This window comes from Hetaerina americana, unplaced genomic scaffold, assembly GCF_022747635.1.
Source record: "Hetaerina americana unplaced genomic scaffold, ioHetAmer1.1.p SCAF_3, whole genome shotgun sequence".
Classification (NCBI taxonomy): Eukaryota; Metazoa; Arthropoda; class Insecta; order Odonata; family Calopterygidae; genus Hetaerina; species Hetaerina americana.
Window position 1 is genome coordinate 103,855,812 of NW_027286874.1, and position 22,392 is coordinate 103,878,203.

At 37.6% G+C, this 22,392-nt stretch overlaps 1 protein-coding gene across 3 annotated transcripts; it reads left to right on the plus strand.

Annotated features, from left to right (window-relative positions):
* Positions 1–2,514: 2,514 nt before the first annotated feature.
* Positions 2,515–22,159, plus strand: Nup35 (Nucleoporin 35kDa). 3 transcript variants are annotated; one of them, XM_071588028.1, is made up of 8 exons: positions 2,515–2,702; positions 2,890–3,051; positions 5,172–5,311; positions 6,024–6,266; positions 7,606–7,939; positions 13,046–13,177; positions 18,011–18,100; positions 21,818–22,159. In XM_071588028.1, exons 2-8 carry the CDS (start codon positions 2,941–2,943, stop codon positions 21,887–21,889), a joined length of 1,122 nt encoding a protein of 373 aa, XP_071444129.1. In that variant the 5' UTR covers positions 2,515–2,702; positions 2,890–2,940; the 3' UTR covers positions 21,890–22,159. The 3 variants fall into 3 exon arrangements, with proteins under 3 accessions (XP_071444129.1, XP_071444131.1, XP_071444130.1); XM_071588030.1 differs by having other exon boundaries at positions 2,893–3,051; XM_071588029.1 differs by lacking the exon at positions 2,515–2,702 and having other exon boundaries at positions 2,815–3,051.
* The last annotated feature ends 233 nt before the right edge of the window (positions 22,160–22,392 follow it).

The following is a 22,392-nucleotide window of genomic DNA, read 5'->3' on the forward strand; positions in this document are numbered from 1 at the left end:
TCCTGAGAACCACTTTATCTGCGCGCGAAATCAAACTTAGTGTTCTGCATCCTCACATGATGTAGCCTTTTTCTTTTTTCGGGATAGGAACTTTCACTGATCTCACAAAGTCTTCCGGCCAGATTTCTTCCTCATAGATACTACGAATTAGTCAATATACAAAGCCTCTTCCTCCCGCATTTTCGTAAACCTTTTAGAAGTTTCGCAGGAATGTTGTCTACCCCCACGGCCTTCTTTGATTTCATCTCCCTTAATGTCCTTTCTATCTCATCGCCTAGTATGCCTGGACCTAAGCTATCTTCATCTACGTCATGTTCCTTTTCTATGTCTAACCTTGTTGGCCTGAGTTATTTACCATACAGTGCTTCTATAGATTCCTTCCATCTTTATTGGATCCTCTCTGTATCAACTATTATCTTACCCGCTTTATCTCTAACTGTTAGCATAGATCTTTCCTTCTTACTTCGCATTAGTGATTTAACCTAGCTGTATAGCGCACCAATTACATCCTTCCTCTACAAACTTTCCACATCCTCGCACTGCGTTTTCCACCATGCTTCTTTTGCTTTATTTGTTGCCCATCTCAGTTTACTCTTGGCAGAAATATATTTGAAGAGAGAGACAGAAAACCTGGCCAGGACTTGTTCAACCACTTCTTCATACAGACCTGTACTAGCCTAAACCTGACCTAATGACCAAATGACCTAATGTTGAGGAAGAACAGCACGCTGGAATAAGTAGAAGAGTTTCGCTATTTAGACTGCAGAATCAGTGGTGATGCTCCAGATTAAGTTGAAAGAAGAGGAGAGCGCAGAGAACTATGAAGGATTGAAGTTATTGGGTAACATTGAGATTAGCTTGAAGATCTGCTCACATTCGATCCTCGGATGCATATAACCCATGATGATTTTGGACATCAAATTTCAGGTACACAAGACAGGGCTCAATAAAGCACGTCTGATTGAGTGCAAATATCAACTAAGTCGCTATCAATCAAGAGCCAGTTTAAAAAAAGTATTACCACAGCTATTATTCATTGAATGAATTTTTTACATTTCTCTAATCCTTGATAACTTCCCCGCACTTCACCAAAAACTTAATACTGATTCGTTTCTCCGTGATTTGCTCAATTTCCATTTCCGACAAACAGTAAAAGCAAGGACAACAGAAGCTAACATAACTGGCACCATATGCAGAGCTCGACGATCCGCCAAGCACAGACGGCTCATTGGGTCTCAGGCAACTGGCGCCGCTAGTGGGCGGGGCTATAGTTCGCGTAATGGCCGCCAGATTGCACCGGTTCGCGCATTTATTGCACAGACCACGTACATGATATGTATGGTCAGTGTACAATAAATTGTTATTATTATTTCCATAATTCAGGGCCCACTGAGTCCACTGGCATACATAATTTACACTTAATGATCAGGCTGCAAGCAATTAGAGCTGATCGAATTTCTAAAATAGGTTCGATTGCCGATTTTTAGGCCGTGTATGAAAAGTTATAGTTTGATGCCAAATACGTATGTGGGTAAATCAAAGTCAAGAGCCAATTGTCATTGTCCATGATTGTGTATTTAAATTAGAATCGGCTGCATCTATGTCATAAACGTATTACATCATAGATAAGGATTGATTTCACATATCAGGAATGACTGTTACTAACCATATTCGATTACTACAGGTGGTTGACATAACTTGGGCCGGCTACCTCAATTCCGAGACAGCTTCTAATGTCATGAACGGTTTCCTCAGCGATATTGTACAATAATAACCGGTTTTTAAATTCATGGGTTCTCAAACACCTGGGTCGAATATCTACGAGTATAATAACTTTTACATTTTCCTAGTTTTTTACATCCGTAAAATGGAACATAGTCTCTTCAGCCTTTTTTAAAATCGTCTCTTTTAATATCGAACGTGATAAACATGTTGAAATACGTCCAGCGAAATAAAATATTAGCAGGATTTTGAAATAGCTCGCATCACAATTAGAGATTTTGCTTAAAAAAATGAATTGTGCGATCGTCATCATTTCAGTAATCGAAGGAAATTGCTGAATACATTTTCATGTGTAGTGATCAGAAGGCACCAAAAATCATTTCAGATTACTAACTCATCCAAAAAATAGAGCATTAACGTTGCTAGCATGGGTGAGATGTCCGACCTATTGTTAAGTTAAATTAATTGAAATACGTTTTAATAAGCTACGAGAGTCATGTAATCCTTGTATCCTACCATGATGTATCATTAATGCGAAAGAAAATGAAGACTTAGTCGAAAAATAGCAAATGAAATACTTTAAGATACTTCTTGCCCGAGCTGAGCGTAAATATAGCAATGAGAACAGAGATGGGAACAATGACGCCACTCGTCGACCGATTCTGTAACGTCGTAGTCTTGGTCGGGTGGATCAGGTTATGTTCTGCGCCGTATGCGCGGGAATGGGAGTCATGTGGAATCATGCACGTCACGTCCATGTTTCTACAACGTGGGCGGCTCAGTTACTTCATTTGTTTTTTAAACAGTCGATCATCTGACATTTAAATTTAGTCTTGGAATCCGCAATTTAGGTACAATTGTGCCGACAATTTCAGAGGTTCTAGCCCATTTCTGTTCCTGGAAGGCTGTATAGTGTTGGTCTGCAGTAGAGGTTCACCAAGGTTGAACTCGTGTCGGCAAATAATTCAAATCTCGACTTGGTAACTATGTGTTGTGTAGTGGTTGATTTCTTCGAAATATAACGTGCGATTTGTGAGATCTAATGATATTTTAGTCATGGCATAGATTTGGCACCAATGACAGTAAAATCGAACTAGCTAGTATAGATAAATGTAGTTATTTTTCTAATCGTAGACTTAAAGAATTTTTTCTGCATTAAAAACCAAGAAGAGTACAAGGAAAGGGGAGTCCAGTTTCATCGAAGGTACAGAGCCCACGATGGAACCCATGGCGCTAGGTTCACCTGTAGGCAGTCCAGCAGGAACTCCTTCATCGCCTACCACATCTCCGTTTTTGCCGTCATTTTTAATGGGAGACACTGCACCCAACGTGAGTTAAATTTTTAGTCCTATGCTAACTTGAAAGACCAAAGGCTTCAAAATAAAGAGATAGCGCCCTCATGGTGTTCGTGGTTTCTATTTTTAAACCAAATTTACTTTTTCCGTGGCTACTTGTCATAGCATCATGCTGTAAAATATTGAACTACAGCTTTACAGAATCATTAATAAGTACTAAGAAATAAACTTGAAATTAAATCCATGCATGTGCTCTAGGATTACGAAAAAGTGTCAAGAATTATTATCGTTGTTGTGTAGTGACTGAAGTGGAGACTTTGAATCACGTTTTTTAAATAAATGAGAGAGATTGCCGACTTGCAGGTCCCTGGTAGTGCATTATAATACTCATTCTAGTAATGGGAACTTAAGTTTTAATTGCCTATACAGATATTATATTAAACTTAAATCTTATAGTTTATCATTGTAAAACAAGGTGATGAAGTGATAATAAATAAATGAAAAAAAACTGCTATTTGATTTTTCAGGTTACAGGTCTTCCTGGGAAACCATAACCGGCACAGGGAAAGGAACTGGCCCCCCTATGGTTTTTATATGTATTACATATATATATATATATATATATATATATATATATATATATAGTTTTTATATGTATTACATATATATATATATATATATATATATATATGGTTTTTATATGTATTACATATATATATATATATATATATATATATATATATATATATATATATATATATGGTTTTTATATGTATTACATATATATGGTTTTTATATGTATTACATATATATATATATATATATATATATATATATATATATATATATATATATATATATATGGTTTTTATATGTATTACATATATATATATATATGTAATACATATAAAAACCATATATATATATAGCCACCACAAGGGCTTATGGTGGGGATACATATATATATGTTTATATATACCTAAGAAAAAAACCATTCACACTGTAATCAACCCGAATACATACATATAATTTACTGATAACCCATATATATCGTTGCCCATTCACTGTTTGTCCTTTGGTGACATATTTATAATGAATAATATCTTCTCATTTGAAGAAAATGATTAACATCACCTTCACACTCGGTCATGACGTCTGAGCTTTTTTGATGGTGAGGAAAATGGCCCCTTCAATTGTAAAGACTGGGCTCTGGTTTTATACCATAGCCAAAAACCCAGGTTTCATCACCTGTGATGATAGTTTTTCAGAAGTTTTGGTTGCAGTTTAAATGATCGAGTGGTAACTGGCCGATGTGGAGACGTTTTTACCTCTGTTCATCCGTTAGCACTCGCAGCACAAATTTGGTTGTGATGCACTGCATGCCCAAAATTTCTGTCAAAATGGTGAAACGCAATCTAATACTATGTCAACTTTATTTGCAATCTCACTATGGTTTGTATGCATTAAATCATTCACACTGTTGACGTAGATGTCGTTTGTTAACGTTGATGGTTTTCCACTTTTCTGTTCTTCATCAGTCAATGTTTGTTGAGGCGGTAAGTGGTTTTACCAACAAAAACACTGTTGCCGACTGATAGATTCATCGCCAAATGCCTCTTGAATCATTGTATAGGCCTCAGTTTTACTTTTCTCGAGGTTAAAACAAAATTTATTGCACACACGCTGCTTCTCAAACACCTTCATTCTCACTGGAACAAAAATTTCTACCGCAGGTATCTGCTAGCTCAGGTAAGGGTTGCTCTTGTTAGGAGAAAAGTCTGGATGGGGCCACGAGTAAGATGTTGTTTTACTTCTCACAGATGCCACTGGAAGGCGACACCTCACTGATTGTGATTGGTCTAGCAGTTTGCTTGTGTAAATACGTCTCATCTCTTTTAATGCAGATGTTGCATTTCAGTCATTGCTCATTAAGAATGAGTTTTAATTAACCAGAATTACCAAGGAACATGTTATTCCCGTAATATAACCTCATTGGTGCTCATGGCAGGGGTAGCCTTGCTCTTAGAACTGTGATTTATGATTTGCTTAATATTTTTAGATTCCCATGTTCAAAATACCCTTAAATGCATTTGGGAGATTATGGTCAATTTTTCTATCTTGACTGATGAGGATTTTCCTGGTGGTTGAATGTAGGTTTCTACTCCACGGTCGAGTGCCCAGGCACGCCAACAGACACCAAAGCATGTGACCTTCAGCACCGGTAGTTTTGCCATGCCTTCAAGTCACCTCAGTAATTTAGCACCACAGATTGGAAATTCAAGATCTTTACAAAGGTAAGTGATGTGGCATGAATACCAAACCCATTTTTTTAAAGATTATTCAAGAGTATTGCTTAAAAATTCGGTGGTTGGATGTGCAATGAATGAAGATCATTTGTTTAAACTGCAAAGGAGGAAATTTTATTCACGAATGCATCCGTTTTATACTTTGAGTCTGTCATGGTTTTATCATGAAACTTTCATTAGATAGTTAGTTTTCATAGATTTTGTCTCATGCATCTGGGCTTCGGTGCAAATACCAATTCTCTTCCCTTTGTCTCAATCCAAGCACCCAGCCATTTTTCTTTTCGATTTATGTTACCTGATATGCACCTGAATCATAATGCTGAGTGCATTGGGAGCAATAAATATTTATGTTGTCCCAAGTGCGGAAAGGTGCATATTGTTCTCCCATTTTAATCATTTTGGTTTTGTGTGAACTATTTTATGTACATTCGAAAAATTTATTTTTATTGACGAATCATATTTTTCCTCAGAAGTATTATGGGGAAAAGTGTCAAGGTTCAACAAAAGTAAATGTTTCCAACTTCCTTGAAGTGAGACCTAAAGCAATGAAGTTAAACATTATTGTAGCTTTAAAAAATGTCCGGAGTTTCCTGTAGCACAGTATATTTTTCCAAATTCAATTGTTCCTAAGTCGTAAATCACCAACCACTGTAGCCAAGAATCTAGTCTCGTAGTTTTAAGGAATTTCTCTTCCATCTAGTGTGACTTCACCTGCCGAGAAGCCCACCTCTGACTTTGGACCACCAACGTTGGGACTCTTTGACACGCTGAGCCCTCTTCCGGGTGCTGTCGTCTCGTCTCATGTCAACAACTCATCATATTTGTCCCACTCAGGGCCATTTGCAGGTGTTCTCTCTCCCAGTCATCCGACTGTTATTACATCGCCTGTGATGGCCAGTCAAGCCACCAGTCAGCTTGCTCCTGAGACTTTGCTCTTTGAGAGGTTAGTCTATTATTGGATATGATTTAAGCCTTGCGTATGCCTTGAGCTGTGGACATGGCCCATCATATTAATAATACATGACGACTTGTGATTGACAGTAGTATTTAATAAAATACCTGTGATGAAAGTAAAATGTAAAGAATAATCATCTAAATGATAAGAGGAACTAGGATTAAATTTTTGATACCAAGTAGCAATGTTAGTATTGCAGTTTGTGTAAAAAGTTGATGGTTGTGCATCACAAATGACAGAGAAATTTAGAAGTACCAATAGAAGGTATTTGAAAGATCTATTTTTCAATCGTTGTTAAATATTAATTAAATGGAATAGAACTTTATATCAGTTGTGTTTTTCTTACTTCAGTGAAAAATAAGCTGTCATGAAATGAAGAACACGATGTATTTTTCCACTGTTCTTTATATGGGTACTTCTGGTTTCCACGATTAGGTATCATAACCAGGTCAAAAATTGAATTTGGAAAAGATATCATGTCACAGTTACCTGATGATGATGCCTAAGAAAAACTAGTAGTACCTAAATAAAGAACAGTGGAAAAATACATTGTGTTCTTCATTCCATGAACATCAACTTCCACAAAGTGGAGCCATCAGCTGTCAAATACAAGCTATGTCATTTTCTTAAACTCATAAGATATGTAGCATATCTGTAATAATATTCATGAGTTTTTGTGTTCATCTCTGCATTTTGGATTTGCATGGCTCTCATGCAGTCACCTAACTAATAATCACACCTCTACTGTCCATCTCTCTTGCCAGATGAATTTATTTGGAAGGAAGTATGCCATGGGAAGTATAACATGAAAGATTACCTGTTGTAGAAACCAAGCACTCATTAGTGGGAAATGATTAATTTAGTTGTGAGAAATAAGAAAAATAATTTCCCCAGCCTAGGGGTCAAACCCTGATTTCTTGATTTCCACCTGAGCAGTTAAGCTAGGGTAAGGTATCCACTTCCAAATTCTAAATGCTTTTAAAGTTTACAACAAATTACAATGCACCCAATATCATGAGGGAAGTCCTTGGGAATCCGAAGTGGAATATTCCACCTTAGTATTTTATCTGGACAGGAGACTAAGCCCAGCGCAATCAAAGGATCCTGGTTTCCGAGCCTTGATATCTTCATGGTGCGATTTCTTGCATTTGTGTGCGCATCAGTGGGTCACTCCTGAAATTTAACACCCCAGCACTCCCATAAATTTCTGTGGATTCACCTTGAAAGTATTGAGGTGTTCCATGAGAGTGAGCACAATGTGTTTGGGTGCCAGAAGTGCACTTTTGCCTCAATGCATTAACTGGCTTGCTTGTGTGTTGTGTTGCAGTGGGTTCCAGAAGGGGGCCAAGGGTTCATCCCAGGGGGGACCAGGTGGAGGAGAGAGTGAGACCAGGAGGGAAACGGACACGTGGGTCACAGTCTTCGGCTTCCTACCACATGCGGTCAATGACATCCTTGCGCACTTTGTCCACTGCGGAACCATTTTGGAGCACAGGTGGGGCGGTGGCGTGGTGAGCGAAGGTGGGTCATCGGGGAGCCAGAGTTGCAACTGGATCCACCTTAGATTCCGCACGGTTCGAGAGGCAAGGAGGGCCCTTGGCAAGAATGGCAAGGTGTTTGGAGGCTGCATGATGGTTGGGGTCATCCCGTGCCAGGATGTGGTGAGCATTTGTTGTTTGTTCCACCTCTCGGTGCATATTTGATATGCGTTTAGTATGTGGTTGGTTTAATAAATTGTCCTTGATGTTGAATTGGTATTTGAACAATATGTGTTACTTTTGTTTTATTAACTATAGCATTGCATGTGTACTTATTCATAATGTACCATTTTGATGGAAATGAATGGTTTGAGCTTTCAGCTTGTCTCAGGTACTTCTAAAAAAAGCACTTTTATTTCTTTAATAAGAATTCCCAGAACATTGATTTTTCATTTTGTAGCACATGAAACAAAATGATTATGAAGCCAGTTTGTTGTGCTAATCCCGATTAACAATGTAGTTATTGAATTCCTTTAATGTAGAGAGAGGTCGTTTATTATTCTTCTCAGACTTCAAAATTGTTGATAGTTTCTCATGAAAACTTGTGGCTATGATCTGCATTAACACTCACAATTTCTTTTGGTCTTTCATCCAGGAACCATGCAGTCACTTCGTAAAGTATGCGTATTTCCTGTCAGAGCTCTTGTGTACAGAGCTATTTCATCTGTGATTATTGTAAATCATATTCTGTCATCAGTGCTTATGAGTGTAAAGGCTCCCTTTAGGGCAACATCAAGTGCATCCCTGCATGCAGGGTAAAGGCAGTTGCACTTGCATTGGGCATACAGGAGGCCATTGCCCTGGGATCTCTCCCTGTCTGCCCAGAGTTCATGGTCACCTTTCTGGTGCCGACAAACATGAATACCCAAGCACAACTCTCTGGTGGAGTCTCTGCCGGTTGTGATGCCAATGAAAGACAAATTATGGCGGAGACTGGGGGTTGGGTTTCTATGACTGTAGTTCCAAGTAAAGAGGTATTTTGTTCAAAAATATACTTGAGAATTATTACTGAAGTAAGTGAGACAAACTGGATCTCAGCCTCTGGGTGTGATTGATGAGCAATGGACTAGAATGGGGGACAGCACAGACACTCACGATTAAATTGTCTCAAGGTTTGAAAGATGGTTCAAGTCGTTGAAATGCCTAGTTAGAGAAAATGTGCTTCTAGTGGTTAATTTAAATTGGTGTTACAAACATATAATGACATGATAGTATTTTACATTTTATTGGTATAAACATTTCGATTAAGAGCGACAAAAATTGTTTCTGTCTACAATAAATGCAAGGATAAAATATTTTATGATAAAACATTCATGGTTGGTAGTATTCAAGTGACCCACTAAGATTCACTAGTCACACTGCAATTCCCTGCAATGGTGTTAACTAAACATGTAATAAAAAAGTGTATACTACCTTGAACAAAAAGTTCCCGGAATAACCACCGTGTGGCGCTCCCATCGTTCCGATTTGAGTTCTGTTTTTTTTTGTTAAATTGGTACATCTGTTGTTGATATTCCCTTTAAATCTTAGTGTCATAACTTGACATTTGCAAAAGTTACGTAGCCAAGAGTACATCTATCTCTGTATGTGTTGGCGATTTTTTACAATTACAGAAATGGATTTAAATTTGCAACAACGAACTTGTATTAAATTTTGCGTAAAAAACGGATTTAGTGGCGCACGGACGTTGGAAATGTTGGAAAAGTGTTTCGGCAACGATTCTCTAAAAAAAACGGTCGTTTACCAGTGGCACGAGCGGTTCAGAAGTGGTCGTGAGTCAATCGAAGATGATGAACGCAGTGGCAGACCATCGACATCGAAAGTCGGTGAAAAAATTGATAAAGTAAAAGAAATGTTGGTCAATAACCGCAAATTAACCATCAGAGAAATAGCGGAGGACTTGAACATTGCCTATGGATCCGCCCAAGACATTGTGGTTAATGATTTGGGTTTCCGTCGTGTAGCAGCCAAAAGACCTCAATTTCATGCAAAAAAGAGACCGTGTTGACGTCGCAAAAGACATGATTTGCGAGGCTGAATCCGATCCCACATTCATCAAAAGGATCATTACTGGAGACGAGACGTGGGTTTATGAGTACGACACGCAATCCAGACATCAGGCAAGTGAATGGCGTTCACCAAATGAGCCGAGACCAAAAAAACCACGTCGTTTTCAGTCAAAAAAGAAGGCAATGCTGACGGTTTTCATGGATTACAACGGTGTAGTGCATCATGAATTTTTGCCAGAAGGCCAGACAGTAAACAAAGAGTATTATTTGGGCGTTATGAGACGTTTGCGTGAAGCAATTCGCCGAAAGAGACCAGAAATGGGGGCAGAAAACTCGTGGATTTTGCACCATGATAACGCACCGTCGCACAGTGCTATCATTATTCGTAATTTTTTGACGAAAAATGCAACAAATGCCATCCAACAGCCACCGAATTCACCTGATTTGGCTCCCTGTGACTTCTTTCTGTTCAATCGAGTTAAAAAACCATTACGGGGAACGCGTTTTAGCAGCCGAGAGGAAGTAATGGAAAAATCGCAGGAAGCACTGATGGACATACCGAAAACCGACCGTAACTTTTGCAAATGTCAAGTTATGACACTAAGATTTAATGGGAATATCAACAACAGATGTACCAATTTAACAAAAAAAACAGAACTCAAATCGGAACGATGGGAGCGCCACACGGTGGTTATTCCGGGAACTTTTCGATCAAGGTAGTATGTATTCAAGTCAGAAAGTACGTTGATGGCACAAAAATATATGAATAATATACAAAATATGCAATGTCCAAGAGTGGAGCTGAGAAATATTGTCAAAGCGTTTAGTGTCTCAATTTCAGGTTATGGTCTGATTGAAAGCTAAATTTTACACCTCTTTTGGCTCCAAAATACCATCTATTACTGACAATGATGTTCTCCTTGATTGAGGGATGCTCGTTCAGAATTAAGTCAGTCCACATTCATTAAAGTCTCATACACCTCATTGCATGATACCAAATGCTGTAATCCAGACCATTCTTCTGGAAAGTAGATAATCATGTCTTATTCTTCTGGGCTTGAATAATTATTCAGAGAAATAAGTTTGCAAAAGCTTTTGGCAGCCTTGTTTTTTAAATATATATATCCTCCCATGTTTTCTTGAGTAAAGCAGTTGCTTCCAATGAATCAATGTCTGCAATTAGTTTCCATTTCCAATGTTAATATATATTGTTGGATTTTTTGCATTTTTTCCTGTGCATGGGCTCCTTAGTTTTAGCATGCCTTAATCCATTGGCAGCAGTTTGACTATCTTGTTTGGTGGCAAGAATATCACCTGGATTAAATTTGTTGTCACTTGGACTTTGCCACTTTGCTGACAGTGTGAAGCCTCAGTTTTTCTGTTCCACTCAAGGTGGCCCCTAGAATCACCATTAAATTTGCTTTGCTTCTTTTCCCTCATTTTTCACCCTAAATGTCATCTTTTCAGGTAATCATTTAAAAAAGACCCATTTGGTCAGCAATCAATCAATGGTCACTGTAAGGCTTGCATCGTCTCAGGAAATAGTCTTTTGGGCCTTTTTATTTTGATTTTTAAATTTATCTAGTCATCCCATGCATATCTGGAATGATCGATGCCCATCCTTAGTGAAAACCTATGTTTGTTCGTGAGCTCAAAAACTTAAAGCCCTTGAAATTGAATATGTGTGGCCTTGAAACTCTTCAACCATCGAAGCATTGTAGCTTCTAATGCCAGTCATCCAAATTTTTTAGCATTTTGATTCCTGGGGTGAAGCACAATTCTTCAAATGCCTGAAAAATTTTTCTGTACACTTTTATATCATGGGCAATGTTCTTTGAGGAATTCCAAATTTTACACAATATCCTTATTTTTCAATTTTATTCTCCACTGAACTTTAACTTTATTGCTAATACTCAAGGATTTTAGGCCCCATATCTCCTTGTCCACATCTATTTGCTGTAAGACAAAATGAAGACCAATAGCATTAGTGAGATTGTTAATTTTGAGTTATTGGCTTCAAGATATAGAAAGACCTTGCATTTTAAAATGTGAAGAATGACATGGTAATTCAAATTTCTTTTGAGTTAAGAAATATTTAACTTAAAGATGTTCAAACTATTAAAATTCCATTATATGCATTCATATACAGACTTCTCTGAACATTTAACAGCTCTCCCAAACAAATGGTTTTGGCATTTACTGAAACTTTGTCCTCCGAGCGGTTACTTGTATTATTTGCAGCCAGAACACTGACCTCCTCCTATTAATACATGTCTTGGGATGATTAATCAGTGAGCAGGCTTAAAAAGCATGGAACCAAGATAATGCAGGCTTGATTGAAGGTGTTAATAGTGTGTGGTGTAATTCATGACATGTTGGTGTTCTCTCATACATGTTTATTTGCCATCTAGGAAACTATATGATGTATGCATATCTCACTGTAACCCAGTATCAAATGCAGGAGGAGAAAGCAGTGAAGAAAAGACTTTTCTCCAAATACAGACCTTTGATCTTGATTAGGAGCACACTGATGATACCATGCCATGTCTATCAAATGACAGCAGCAGAAAGGATTTGAAAAAAGTGGAAGAAGTGAAAGTGATGCCCAATTGAAGAAGGATAAGATCAACTGAGTAAACTGAGGTATTATTTACAAAGGGGTTCCATGAAGATTAGGAGAAATAAGAAGCCAATGGAAAGAAGAAGATTGCCACATTGGACTCATTTTGAGGTGCAGTATTCAAAGGAGCACTCTAGTCTAGAGCAAAGTGGATTGTAAGAAGGGCAAAGAAAGATGGAGCAGATATGAGATGCATGGAATATATGATGGCAGGCATCAAAGAGAAGATATATATGTATTTTGACGTGAAGAAATCGGGGGATAAGAGCTTCTTTAGTCTCCTGGTTGGGGAGTACATAATGAGAATTACTGTCACAATTTGAAGCATTTTCTATTGTTGGTTTTTTGTTGCATTTTCTTTTACAGCTAGAGATGTATAAATAGAATAGGGCAAGTCAGGAAAATAAATGCATCAGGTGTGAGGTTGACTCAGGGGAAATGGGAAATGACAACGTGATGAACCATGGAATTGGAAATGGACTGTCGTATGAGACTGCCACTTGTGCTAGGAGATATTAAGGTCCTCATGTGTAGCATTTTTAATAGATTTCATCTCTCATGTGTAATAGATACCTTTCTTCTTTTTTATTTGTTGGGTAGGAAATCCTGCATAATCAGAAGGAGAACATTCAGGGGCCAGAGGTGAATTTCCCTTCACAGCAGAGGACCACAGATGGTGCCCTAAGTGGGATTCGACCATTGGGCGTCGACTTCACATCACCTTGGAAAGAGGTGGGACACATTACCTCTGACAGTGTGCTTATTTTCCTGTGGTGATGGTGCTAGACATTGCCAGTAGTAGTGCCAAACTGGTATGGCCGTGTTTAAGTGCAGCTGCCAAAAATTTCATGGTCTTAAATGATTCTGCATTGTCCCCGTACACAGCATCCAACTCGTCTTTGATTTGCGTAGGCATATTGCCTTTCAAAAACAAATATTTAATGAACACTTGATGCTGAAGTTTTTCCATTGTTGCAAAAACCCTCATGACCCTTACTCAAATGATTGTCAAACAACATTTGACAGTGCAAAATGGCTAAAATGTTGGTGATTACTTTTCAATGCATGCACGTACATATTTCCCAACTTTTGTTGAAGAGTATTCGGAAATTTTTCAGACCACCCTCATGCAATGATACTTTGTTCCTTGAATTCCCTCCTGAGTAAATTGAAAAATTTAAATTCAAGGTCATGTAAATATTTTCAAACCCGATTTTGAGTTAGTGCATGGTTGCGTTCAAGGCTTTCATGTTTATTGTTAATATGTAACAGGGTACTTTGAATGTTGTTCGTCTCTTTGATATACCTTTTTTTAAGCTTGTGATAACTTATTTCTATTATGAGTAGTACCAAAACTTGTCTTAGTACAAATGGCAGAGTTAGAAATTATTTCTGTGATCATGCAAACTTTGGCTGGTTTTAATGCTCTCAGGATGGAGCCTGCTCGGATTTTGCAAGCAATGTCTTAAATATATCCCATTGCCAATGTGCTCCCCATGATTCTCCACTTCAAGAAATCTCCCTAGTGCCGTGAGAAGCACGTAGCTTTTATGTGTTTGCAGGATGGCCGTCTCCTCTGAAGGCCTTCAAGGCAACTTACGAAGGTAATTTAAAAATTTCCCAGAACAGAATAGAAATTAACAACTTGCCTCAGTGATACTTTTTTATTTTTCAATAGTGTCTCCCTGTACACTAATGCACTTGTTCCAGCGATATTCCAATGTATTGATCCTATCTCGAAAGTTAGATTCCCTCAGGCCTGCAAAATACCCATCTACTTCAGATGTTAGTTCTTTGTTTGAAGAGAATCTCCATCCTCCATGGAGAATTTTGAGCTTTGGGAAGATTCGGCTCCATCAGATATAAATCTGGAGCCGAATAAGGTGGGTGTGGTAACAATTTGTATTATAGTTCACGTATTTTTGTCATGGCAATGACAATTGTGTGTGGTCAGGCATTGTCTTGAAGAAAGAATACTTTCTTCCTTGCCAAACCTGGCCTTTTCTTCTTGTATCTTTTGCTGTAATTGATCCAGGAGGTTCGTGTAGTATTGCCCAGTAATTGTTTCACCAGTGGGAAGATAATCTATCAGCAGAATCCCTTTTGCATCTCGGAAAACTGAAGCCATCACCTTTCTAGCCAAACATATTACCTTTGCTTTCTTCTGTGGTGGTGAATCAACATGTTTCCCTTCCTGTGACTGCTGTTTTTTCTCTGGGGTATAGTAGTGGGCCCAAGTTTCATCTTTGGTCACAAGCCAGTGCAGAAAATCTGTTAAAATGCAATATGCCTATTCAGAAGACATCTTTACTGCCTCAGTGATTTCTTGCACTTTGTTGGCGATCCTCCTGGTCCATTTTATGCACTTTGGCCGTAATTTATAGGATAGTGGCTCATTTTGGCCGACCATTCTGCAGATCATCATCTAAGCTGTCCCGACCAAACTTAAACTCCTTGATCCACTAGGCAACAGTTGAATACGAAGGAGCCGAGTCTCCCAGAGTGTTCTTAAAGTCTCCATGAATTTCCTTTGCTTTCGTACCTTTCTTTGCAAAGTGTTTAATCACTGCTCGAATTTCAATTTTTTCATCTTCACGAATCACTACACAAGAACAACGAAAGAGAGGCGTCCACACCACAGATATCTTCCCAGAGCACTGACGCATTTACTCATATAGGATTACCTATTACTATGTGGGAAACTCATAGCACTAGTGCTGACATCTGGTGGTGATTCCCGAGAACTTTTCAAACTACCCAAATATTATAATTTTATTATAAAAATAGTAGTTAACAATTCTAAGCATTGAATTTTTCTCCCTAGTCTCTTTTCCCAGTGCCCTCATCACATCTATTGTAAAATGATTAGGGGTTAGCACAGCTTTGACACTGCAAAAGATTCATCACTAAAATTAGACATGCGTACAAAATAACATACTTACAAAACAAACAAAATACATGCATATTGTTCTTCTGTTGAATTCCCATTTGATGAAAAGTTACTAATTGTGTTAGTTGTTTCATATTTGATCAAGCAGAGAAGATTGTAACCCTGGGTTCTTAATATTTCCCAGAATATTGGTAATTTAAATAGTACATAGAACATTTTTTTAAGGCTCATGTGTCTAATGATAACCTAAGTTCTACTGTGCCAAATGGAATGCAATCACCCCATGATGTACTTCAAATCAGGCTCATATTTTATAGTTCAAGTAAACTTTGTCAAATGTTGCTTTTAACTATGACAGTTAACGAAGTAAGGATACATTCATTTAATTTTGGATACCTGGTTTGGAGATGTAGGATATGATCACTCTGCATTTGTTTTCTCTTACCACGCACATGCTCGAACACAAAGTTTTAAGTGACACTACAGCTAATTCAGTGATTTATATTCCCTTTTTTAATAAACTATTACCATTAAATGCCTAATACTATGAAGTACAAACGGAGACACAAAAAAATGTATATTTACGAATAGAAAAATAGGAAGTCTGCAATAAGGAAGTTGAAAGAAAGAAGACTCATAATGGACCCCTTATTTGAATATTTAATGACAAATACTAGCATACAAATTTATTCTTTGCTTATATTGTAATTGGAAGATGTGAATTTCATTTGTGTGAAAATGAGTGATGGTGTATTGTATTGCCAGCTTATTATTATTGGTACTATCAGTTAAGGTGGGAGACGTGGTAGTCCAGCATTGGACTACTGACAAGAGGACCCAAGTTTGATTACTTGATATCAGAACATCCTAGAAAACTATATGTGACGCTAGGGATGGATCTGGTCCACCTGCCGTAATGTCTGAATTTCACTTGCTGTCAGGCTTAGTGTTGTGTAATCTATACCATCACTCACCAGACCAACCTTCGAGTTGATTGCTATGTTTATGTTTATTATTTAAGGTTAGTTTTGGGAAGGACAAGGGCTACATAATGGCTCATTGATAATCCCCTTCCTCTCCCACAAAACAAAACCTGACGACCAACCGTAAATTAAACCCCTCTTCAATTCCACATACTTCCTTCCTTCATTCCATCCAACATGTCTATCCTATTCCTAACCCCTCCTCATTTACTTAGCATTTTCCCCACTATCACCATTCTCAGCATCCAACCGCTCATCAAAATGCTCTGCATCCATCTTTCTTGTCTCCTTTGGATTTCTTCCAGCAATTTCCTCTCCTCTCTCCATCCCTGGTATATCTCATTTGTTTTCCTTCCTCATCCTTCTCCACACTCACATTTCAGACACCTCCAATCTACCCCGATCATCCCGCTTCCATGACCTTGTTTCCATATTGTACCAAACCATTAGATAAATGAAATGACTCCTATAGCCGTAAACAGTTTACCTTTCTGAAGGAAGGGTAAAAAATTAAAGTAAAATAAAAAATAAAAGTAAGGCACAAATGTGGTTAGTTGGCAAACACCTCAAGTCAGAGGAAGGGGTAAGCGTGATAAAAGAAGGGATGAGAAAGGTGAATATGAATACATGTATTTCGGCCATAAAGTAGCCCTCTTCAAAGTACTGAAGGTGAATTGTCAGTATAACACAAGTTGAAGTAAGATTTTGTTTTTATTTTTTTATTTCATTTTAATTTTTTTCCTCAGAGAGGTACCTCAGAAAACCTCAGAAAGGGACTGTTTACAGCTGTTGGAGTCATTTAATTTGTTCAATACTGCTAGCTGTAAGAGCTCAGTTCAATTATTTAACAAACCTTGCCCTGTATCAAAGTTTTTATGAGCCTTTTCTCAGTATCCTTACTCAACAATACAATTCCCTCCTCCTGGTAAAATGTTTTATCTAACACAGGTGGTCTTCTTTTGTCCCTAATGCTTTCACCATCTTGATTCATAAGACCTAGAGGGGTAAAAGGTTCCCCCTCCTCTAGTTTATGAAATCCTTTTTATTTCGCTTAGCCTTTCCTTTTCCTGAAAATTTCATAACCCTTATTTTGCTTACATTTATTCTCATCCCCTTATTATTGCACTGACTTTCCAATGTGTTCAGCAATGGTTGTAAACCCCTTTGCTGGCTGGCAAAGTAAAGCTTGATCGTCTGCAAACCGAACTGATTTTATAAATTCCTCGCGAACTTTCTTTAAAATATCAAGTGCTTCCCATGCCTCAAGGAATTGGATCTGATCATATTTTGGTTCAGCTCATATCGAATGTCAATGTTTTTGTGTATTTATTGTAAGTGCCGCAAACAACATGATCATTAACCATCATGGGAAATGTAAAAGTCATAGATTTTTTCCTTTCTATCACTCTTTATTTTTTATTTTGTTGCAGTTCTGTAATTTTTGTGGCATAGTTAGAAGATTTGAAATAGCTAGCATAAAAATTTTATTTGATTAAATATAATTTGAATTGAACACATCCCCGCTCGGCACACCTGCTGATCACTCCACTGCATTCAAGATTTCTGTGATTAGTGTGAACTGCTATGAAAGTTGGGACAATAAACTTGAAGGGGTTCAAAGGGTATGGATTTTCAACATGGATTAACAGTCGTAAGCCTTTTGTATTCATTCCGTGGTGTTCATTATTTCAGTCACCTAAACGAAGATCCTCAGTTAGTGCAAGTGCAGAGTATGCAGGAATCCGACCATTGATGAAGACAGTGACATCACCTCAAAATGAAGTGAGTTGTGGCCTTAATTGTATTTTAGCATAATTTTTCTACTTTTCCATGAGACATCCTTTGTCTCTATTTCATTAAATTTCATGTGGATGTATAATATTCACATGTATGGAATGATTTGAAGTAGTCGGGAGAATTTTTTTGCATGTGCGAAAGTGGATGGATGCCTATTTTATTGATAGCAGGCCAGCACTTTGGCAGTGCGTGTGCTGCATTGCTATCACCTGCCCATTGTCATCATGGCATGTAGCCTTGTACCCACAAATACTGAATCCATGTCCTTCTATCGTGTGTGTAATTTTCTTCATGCACTGAGATTTTCAGCTTCTCTCTTATCCCATTATTTGCAATGTTGAAATTTTTAATGAGCCCCATGATGATTGGCATTCCATTCATGTCAAGTTTTGAAAGAGATCAACATTATAAATAAAATTCCACATTCTAGTGTGAATATTTTGTTCACATGTTTGTGTTAAAAATATATTTGACCATTTGTTGGCATTGTGTTATGTCATTATAATTTCAAAAAAGCAGTCTGTCTGTCAGGCATTATTTCATCTTAGATACACATTGTTTTCTTGCAGAAATAGTAGATGGAATAATATCATTCAAATGTAAATTTTTACATAAATTGCATTATTTAGGTGTCATGTGTTCACCAATTTGCTCTTCTAATGGTACCAGAATCTAAAATGGCTCCTTATTCTGGCCCATCACAGTTGGCCTTTCTACTTTGATGATTTTTGCCTTCTCTTCGTTACTGTTTAACTTAATTTTTTTTGCAGTGCCCCCATAAAGATGGAAATCTTGTCATTTGCATTCTTTATGTAAGAACTTTAATGTTTTCTTGTTTTTCACTGAAAACTCGTTTGAATGGAATCCCACCTTAAATGTAAAAGTTATGCAGATTATCATGGAGTGAATTGAGAGTTCAATTTGACTTCAGAATGCAAAAATCTGCTATATTGAGTGTAAGTTCTTCAAATTACCTGGCAGTATTCATTATTCTTACTGGAATATGCAGAAAATATTTTCTCTTTGGTTCTTTTTGGGAGGAGACTTGCATTTTATGATTCTCTAGCAGACGCAAGAGAAGAGTAGGGATACACTGTATCATCACCACCTGATGATGATGCAGTGTATCGAAACCATGGTCGAAATAAAGTTTTAATTGTGGAAAATTGCAACAAAGTTTTTATTATGTCTCGATTCCACAACATCACGCCTGACTCTTCACTTTTCGTAAGAGTCGGGAGTTCCTTTTTCACTCCATTTGTATCTCTCCACATGGTGAACTCTTGTATAGAAATTGCTGGCTCTCGAGGTATCAATGCCCTTACTTGAAAGCATTTCAGTTGTTATTTCGAGAGGGCTTGGAGATGATGGTAGGTCCTCAATGTCATCTGCAGTTTTCATTGTTTCCTCTTCTTCAGTGTGTGATAATAGTCTACTTCCTGCATCGCTAATTTCCAGGGGGCTGTCAATTCTGCTTCCTTCATCCACCTTTCCATGAGTCAAACTTTCTTATAATGGTAATCCTGACCTATTTTTAAAAGCTTCACTTCTGGACATGTACAAAGTTACAGTGAAATGAAGTACCTGGACATGGAAAGTGTGGGAGTAGTCTAGAATGGTACTGGCTATGAATGTCTCTTCAAATGATACTTTTCTGCCATTTCATGATTCTCATGAGCCATTGAGAGTCGTGCAACAGTTATGTTAAAATTGGCAGCATTGCTTCTCCACCTTTGGTGCTAGTTCAATGGAATAAGTGTGGATCTTATTCTTTCAACAGTATCTGTTGATAATTTGAACCACTAGGAAAAGCAGACTAATTACTACCTTGCTGAAACATAAAAATAAAAATGAGACATTTGAAAAAGATACATGTAACTGAGAAGTGTATTTTCTTCAAAAAATAAATGAGAAATCATAGTTTGTTTGTACAAGTCGCACACATAGTAGACTTCATTAAGTATTTACCAACTGATGTCGAAGTAATTGAAGCAGTATAGAAAACAGTAAATTTACAAATTGGCTTTCCATTCAATTCTATTCATATATTTCAGAGAGCTTTAACAATAGCTCCTTGAGTCATACCTGTTTTAGAAGTACCTAGTGTCGCAAGGGGCATTCCTTATGGTGCGACACAAAGGGTATCGGGGAAAGTCAGAATAACTACACCGAGTCTTACCCAAACAATCGTTTATTATACAACATACAGTTATAATGCACCAATCACAAAGGTATACGCAACTTGTGGATGGCTAGACCCTCAGTAAACCAACGCGCGTCCGTCGGGAAGGAAGGGAGTATGGCAGGGCGGACGCGGTCACGACACGCATAACCGAGGCAGAGCCCTCGTCCGTCGTTGGGTCAGAAATAGGGCACGCTGTCGCGACAAGCGCAACATAGCTGAAGCATCGTGCTCTACCGGTCACCGCCAGATAACCAACTGACTGCTTTTCGCCCCACGATCAGGGCTTTTATACCCAATTTAGGAGCCGGGGGAGGAGTGCTCTTGAAACATTGTCGTTGGTCACGTGGGAGTTTCGGGGAAAACCAGGGAAGGAATACCATGCTGCACACCTGCAACACTGCATCGTTGATTGCTTGGGGCATTCGGTGGAGCCAGGAAAGGGATATTTTGTTACATACTTGCAACATTGTCTTTGATCGCTTGGGGTGGGTATTCGGAGGAGCCAGGAAGGGAGAACCATGTCGCATACTTGCGACACTAGGTACTTTACAATAAATTCCAGGTGACTTATTCATGCAAAATTATTTTACTGGTAATAACAGAAAAACTCACAGTATTCAATGTAAAAGTAGATAAGTTAACATTCTAAATATGGGCATTTCTAAGATAAATATGATCATAACTTTTCAGAGGTGAGATGTTATTTTAGAATCGATAGTACATTTTTCGCTTTCTCCCAGTCATGTCACTAAGAGTGTGAGCCAACCTAATAAGTATTATTTTATAATAAAACTATGTCATGGTGTAAGAAATTAAAAAAAAAATATTTTGAAAGGAATTGAGATCATAAAATTCTATAGACTCGGACTCAAACCCAAATTGGTTCAAACTAGAGACTCCCAAGGCCTCGAACACATTAATCCCGATATTCTTTGTTTGTATATTTCAATGCTTTCACAGTAATGTAACTGGTGATTGTGGCCACAATGTATCTTAGTATGTTCCCTCTATGACTGTAAATTCTCCCTCCAGAATTAGAAATTGTCTGAAATGTTACCGCGTGTAAGAGCGAACAAAATTTGAGCTTTCTGTACTAAGAAGTAAATAGTTAGGATGAAATTAGCAAGTAGCAGCCATGTGGAGGGTGAGCTTTTTCAGACACATTAGGGAAATAGAACAAAAAATAATACATTTGAAAAAGAAATGTGGTCAAATATCATGCCAAATGATGGCATGATAATCAAAGGTTCACTCTGGATAGAGAATGTATTTATGGACAACCCACATTCTTCTATGCTCACTTAGAATGTGTGTATATGTTGATAGGGTAGTATTGTTTGCCTAATAGTCTCATGGGGGGGATTGTTAGTTGGTCCCAATAATAGTTATTCCCTCCTCTTTCATTCTCCCCTCCATTGCCATAGGCTACTTACACCCTATTTTATTGTCATAATGTGTATGTTATGGATTAAAATGCTTGATTGACAAAGTATGTTCATTGTCTCTCTTGCCAACAGTTGCAGTCCAGTGGATCAGCCAAGAACAATGGATTGATTTCTAAAACAATTGACTTTTTATTTGGACAGTGAAATTTTTCTGTTTTGTTTCTGCTCATGCAATTGTGTTTACCTTTTGTAATTACTGTTCAATGATTGTTATACTACTTCTAAGGCATATTTGTAAAAACAATTTTGGTGGTTATTTTTAAAAATTAGAATCCATACAAAGTGGCTTAATTTGTTCATAATTTTTGTAAGAATTTTCAGAACACAATCATTTTTATGAAAAATATTTGAAATTTCTTGTTATGTGGAGCAATTTTTGTAACCGACGTATGTAAATAAAATTCTTCATATGCATTGGATTTCATTTTTCTTTCCATTTTCCTGTACATAATGTATCACTTGTGACAAATTGTTAGTAATTCCCTTGGCTTTATTGTTTTAGCTGCTTCTGTGTTTATTTCTGTCTGACTTTATTAGGATTAATTAGTATACTGGCTGGAGAATTGTCCTGGGTGATATTGATGATGGGAGGTGTTTATATGTTCACTTGACTGTTTTGATTCCTCCTGTATCCAGTCATGTTTTCT

Bases quoted from the DNA above. Each gene is read 5' to 3' on its own strand.
- Nup35 (XM_071588028.1), top strand. From the start codon at position 2,941: ATGGAACCCATGGCGCTAGGTTCACCTGTAGGCAGTCCAGCAGGAACT. The intron at 13,178-18,010 runs GTGGGACACATT...TCATTATTTCAG, and splicing joins TCACATCACCTTGGAAAGAG to TCACCTAAACGAAGATCCTC. The intron at 18,101-21,817 runs GTGAGTTGTGGC...TCTTGCCAACAG, and splicing joins TGACATCACCTCAAAATGAA to TTGCAGTCCAGTGGATCAGC.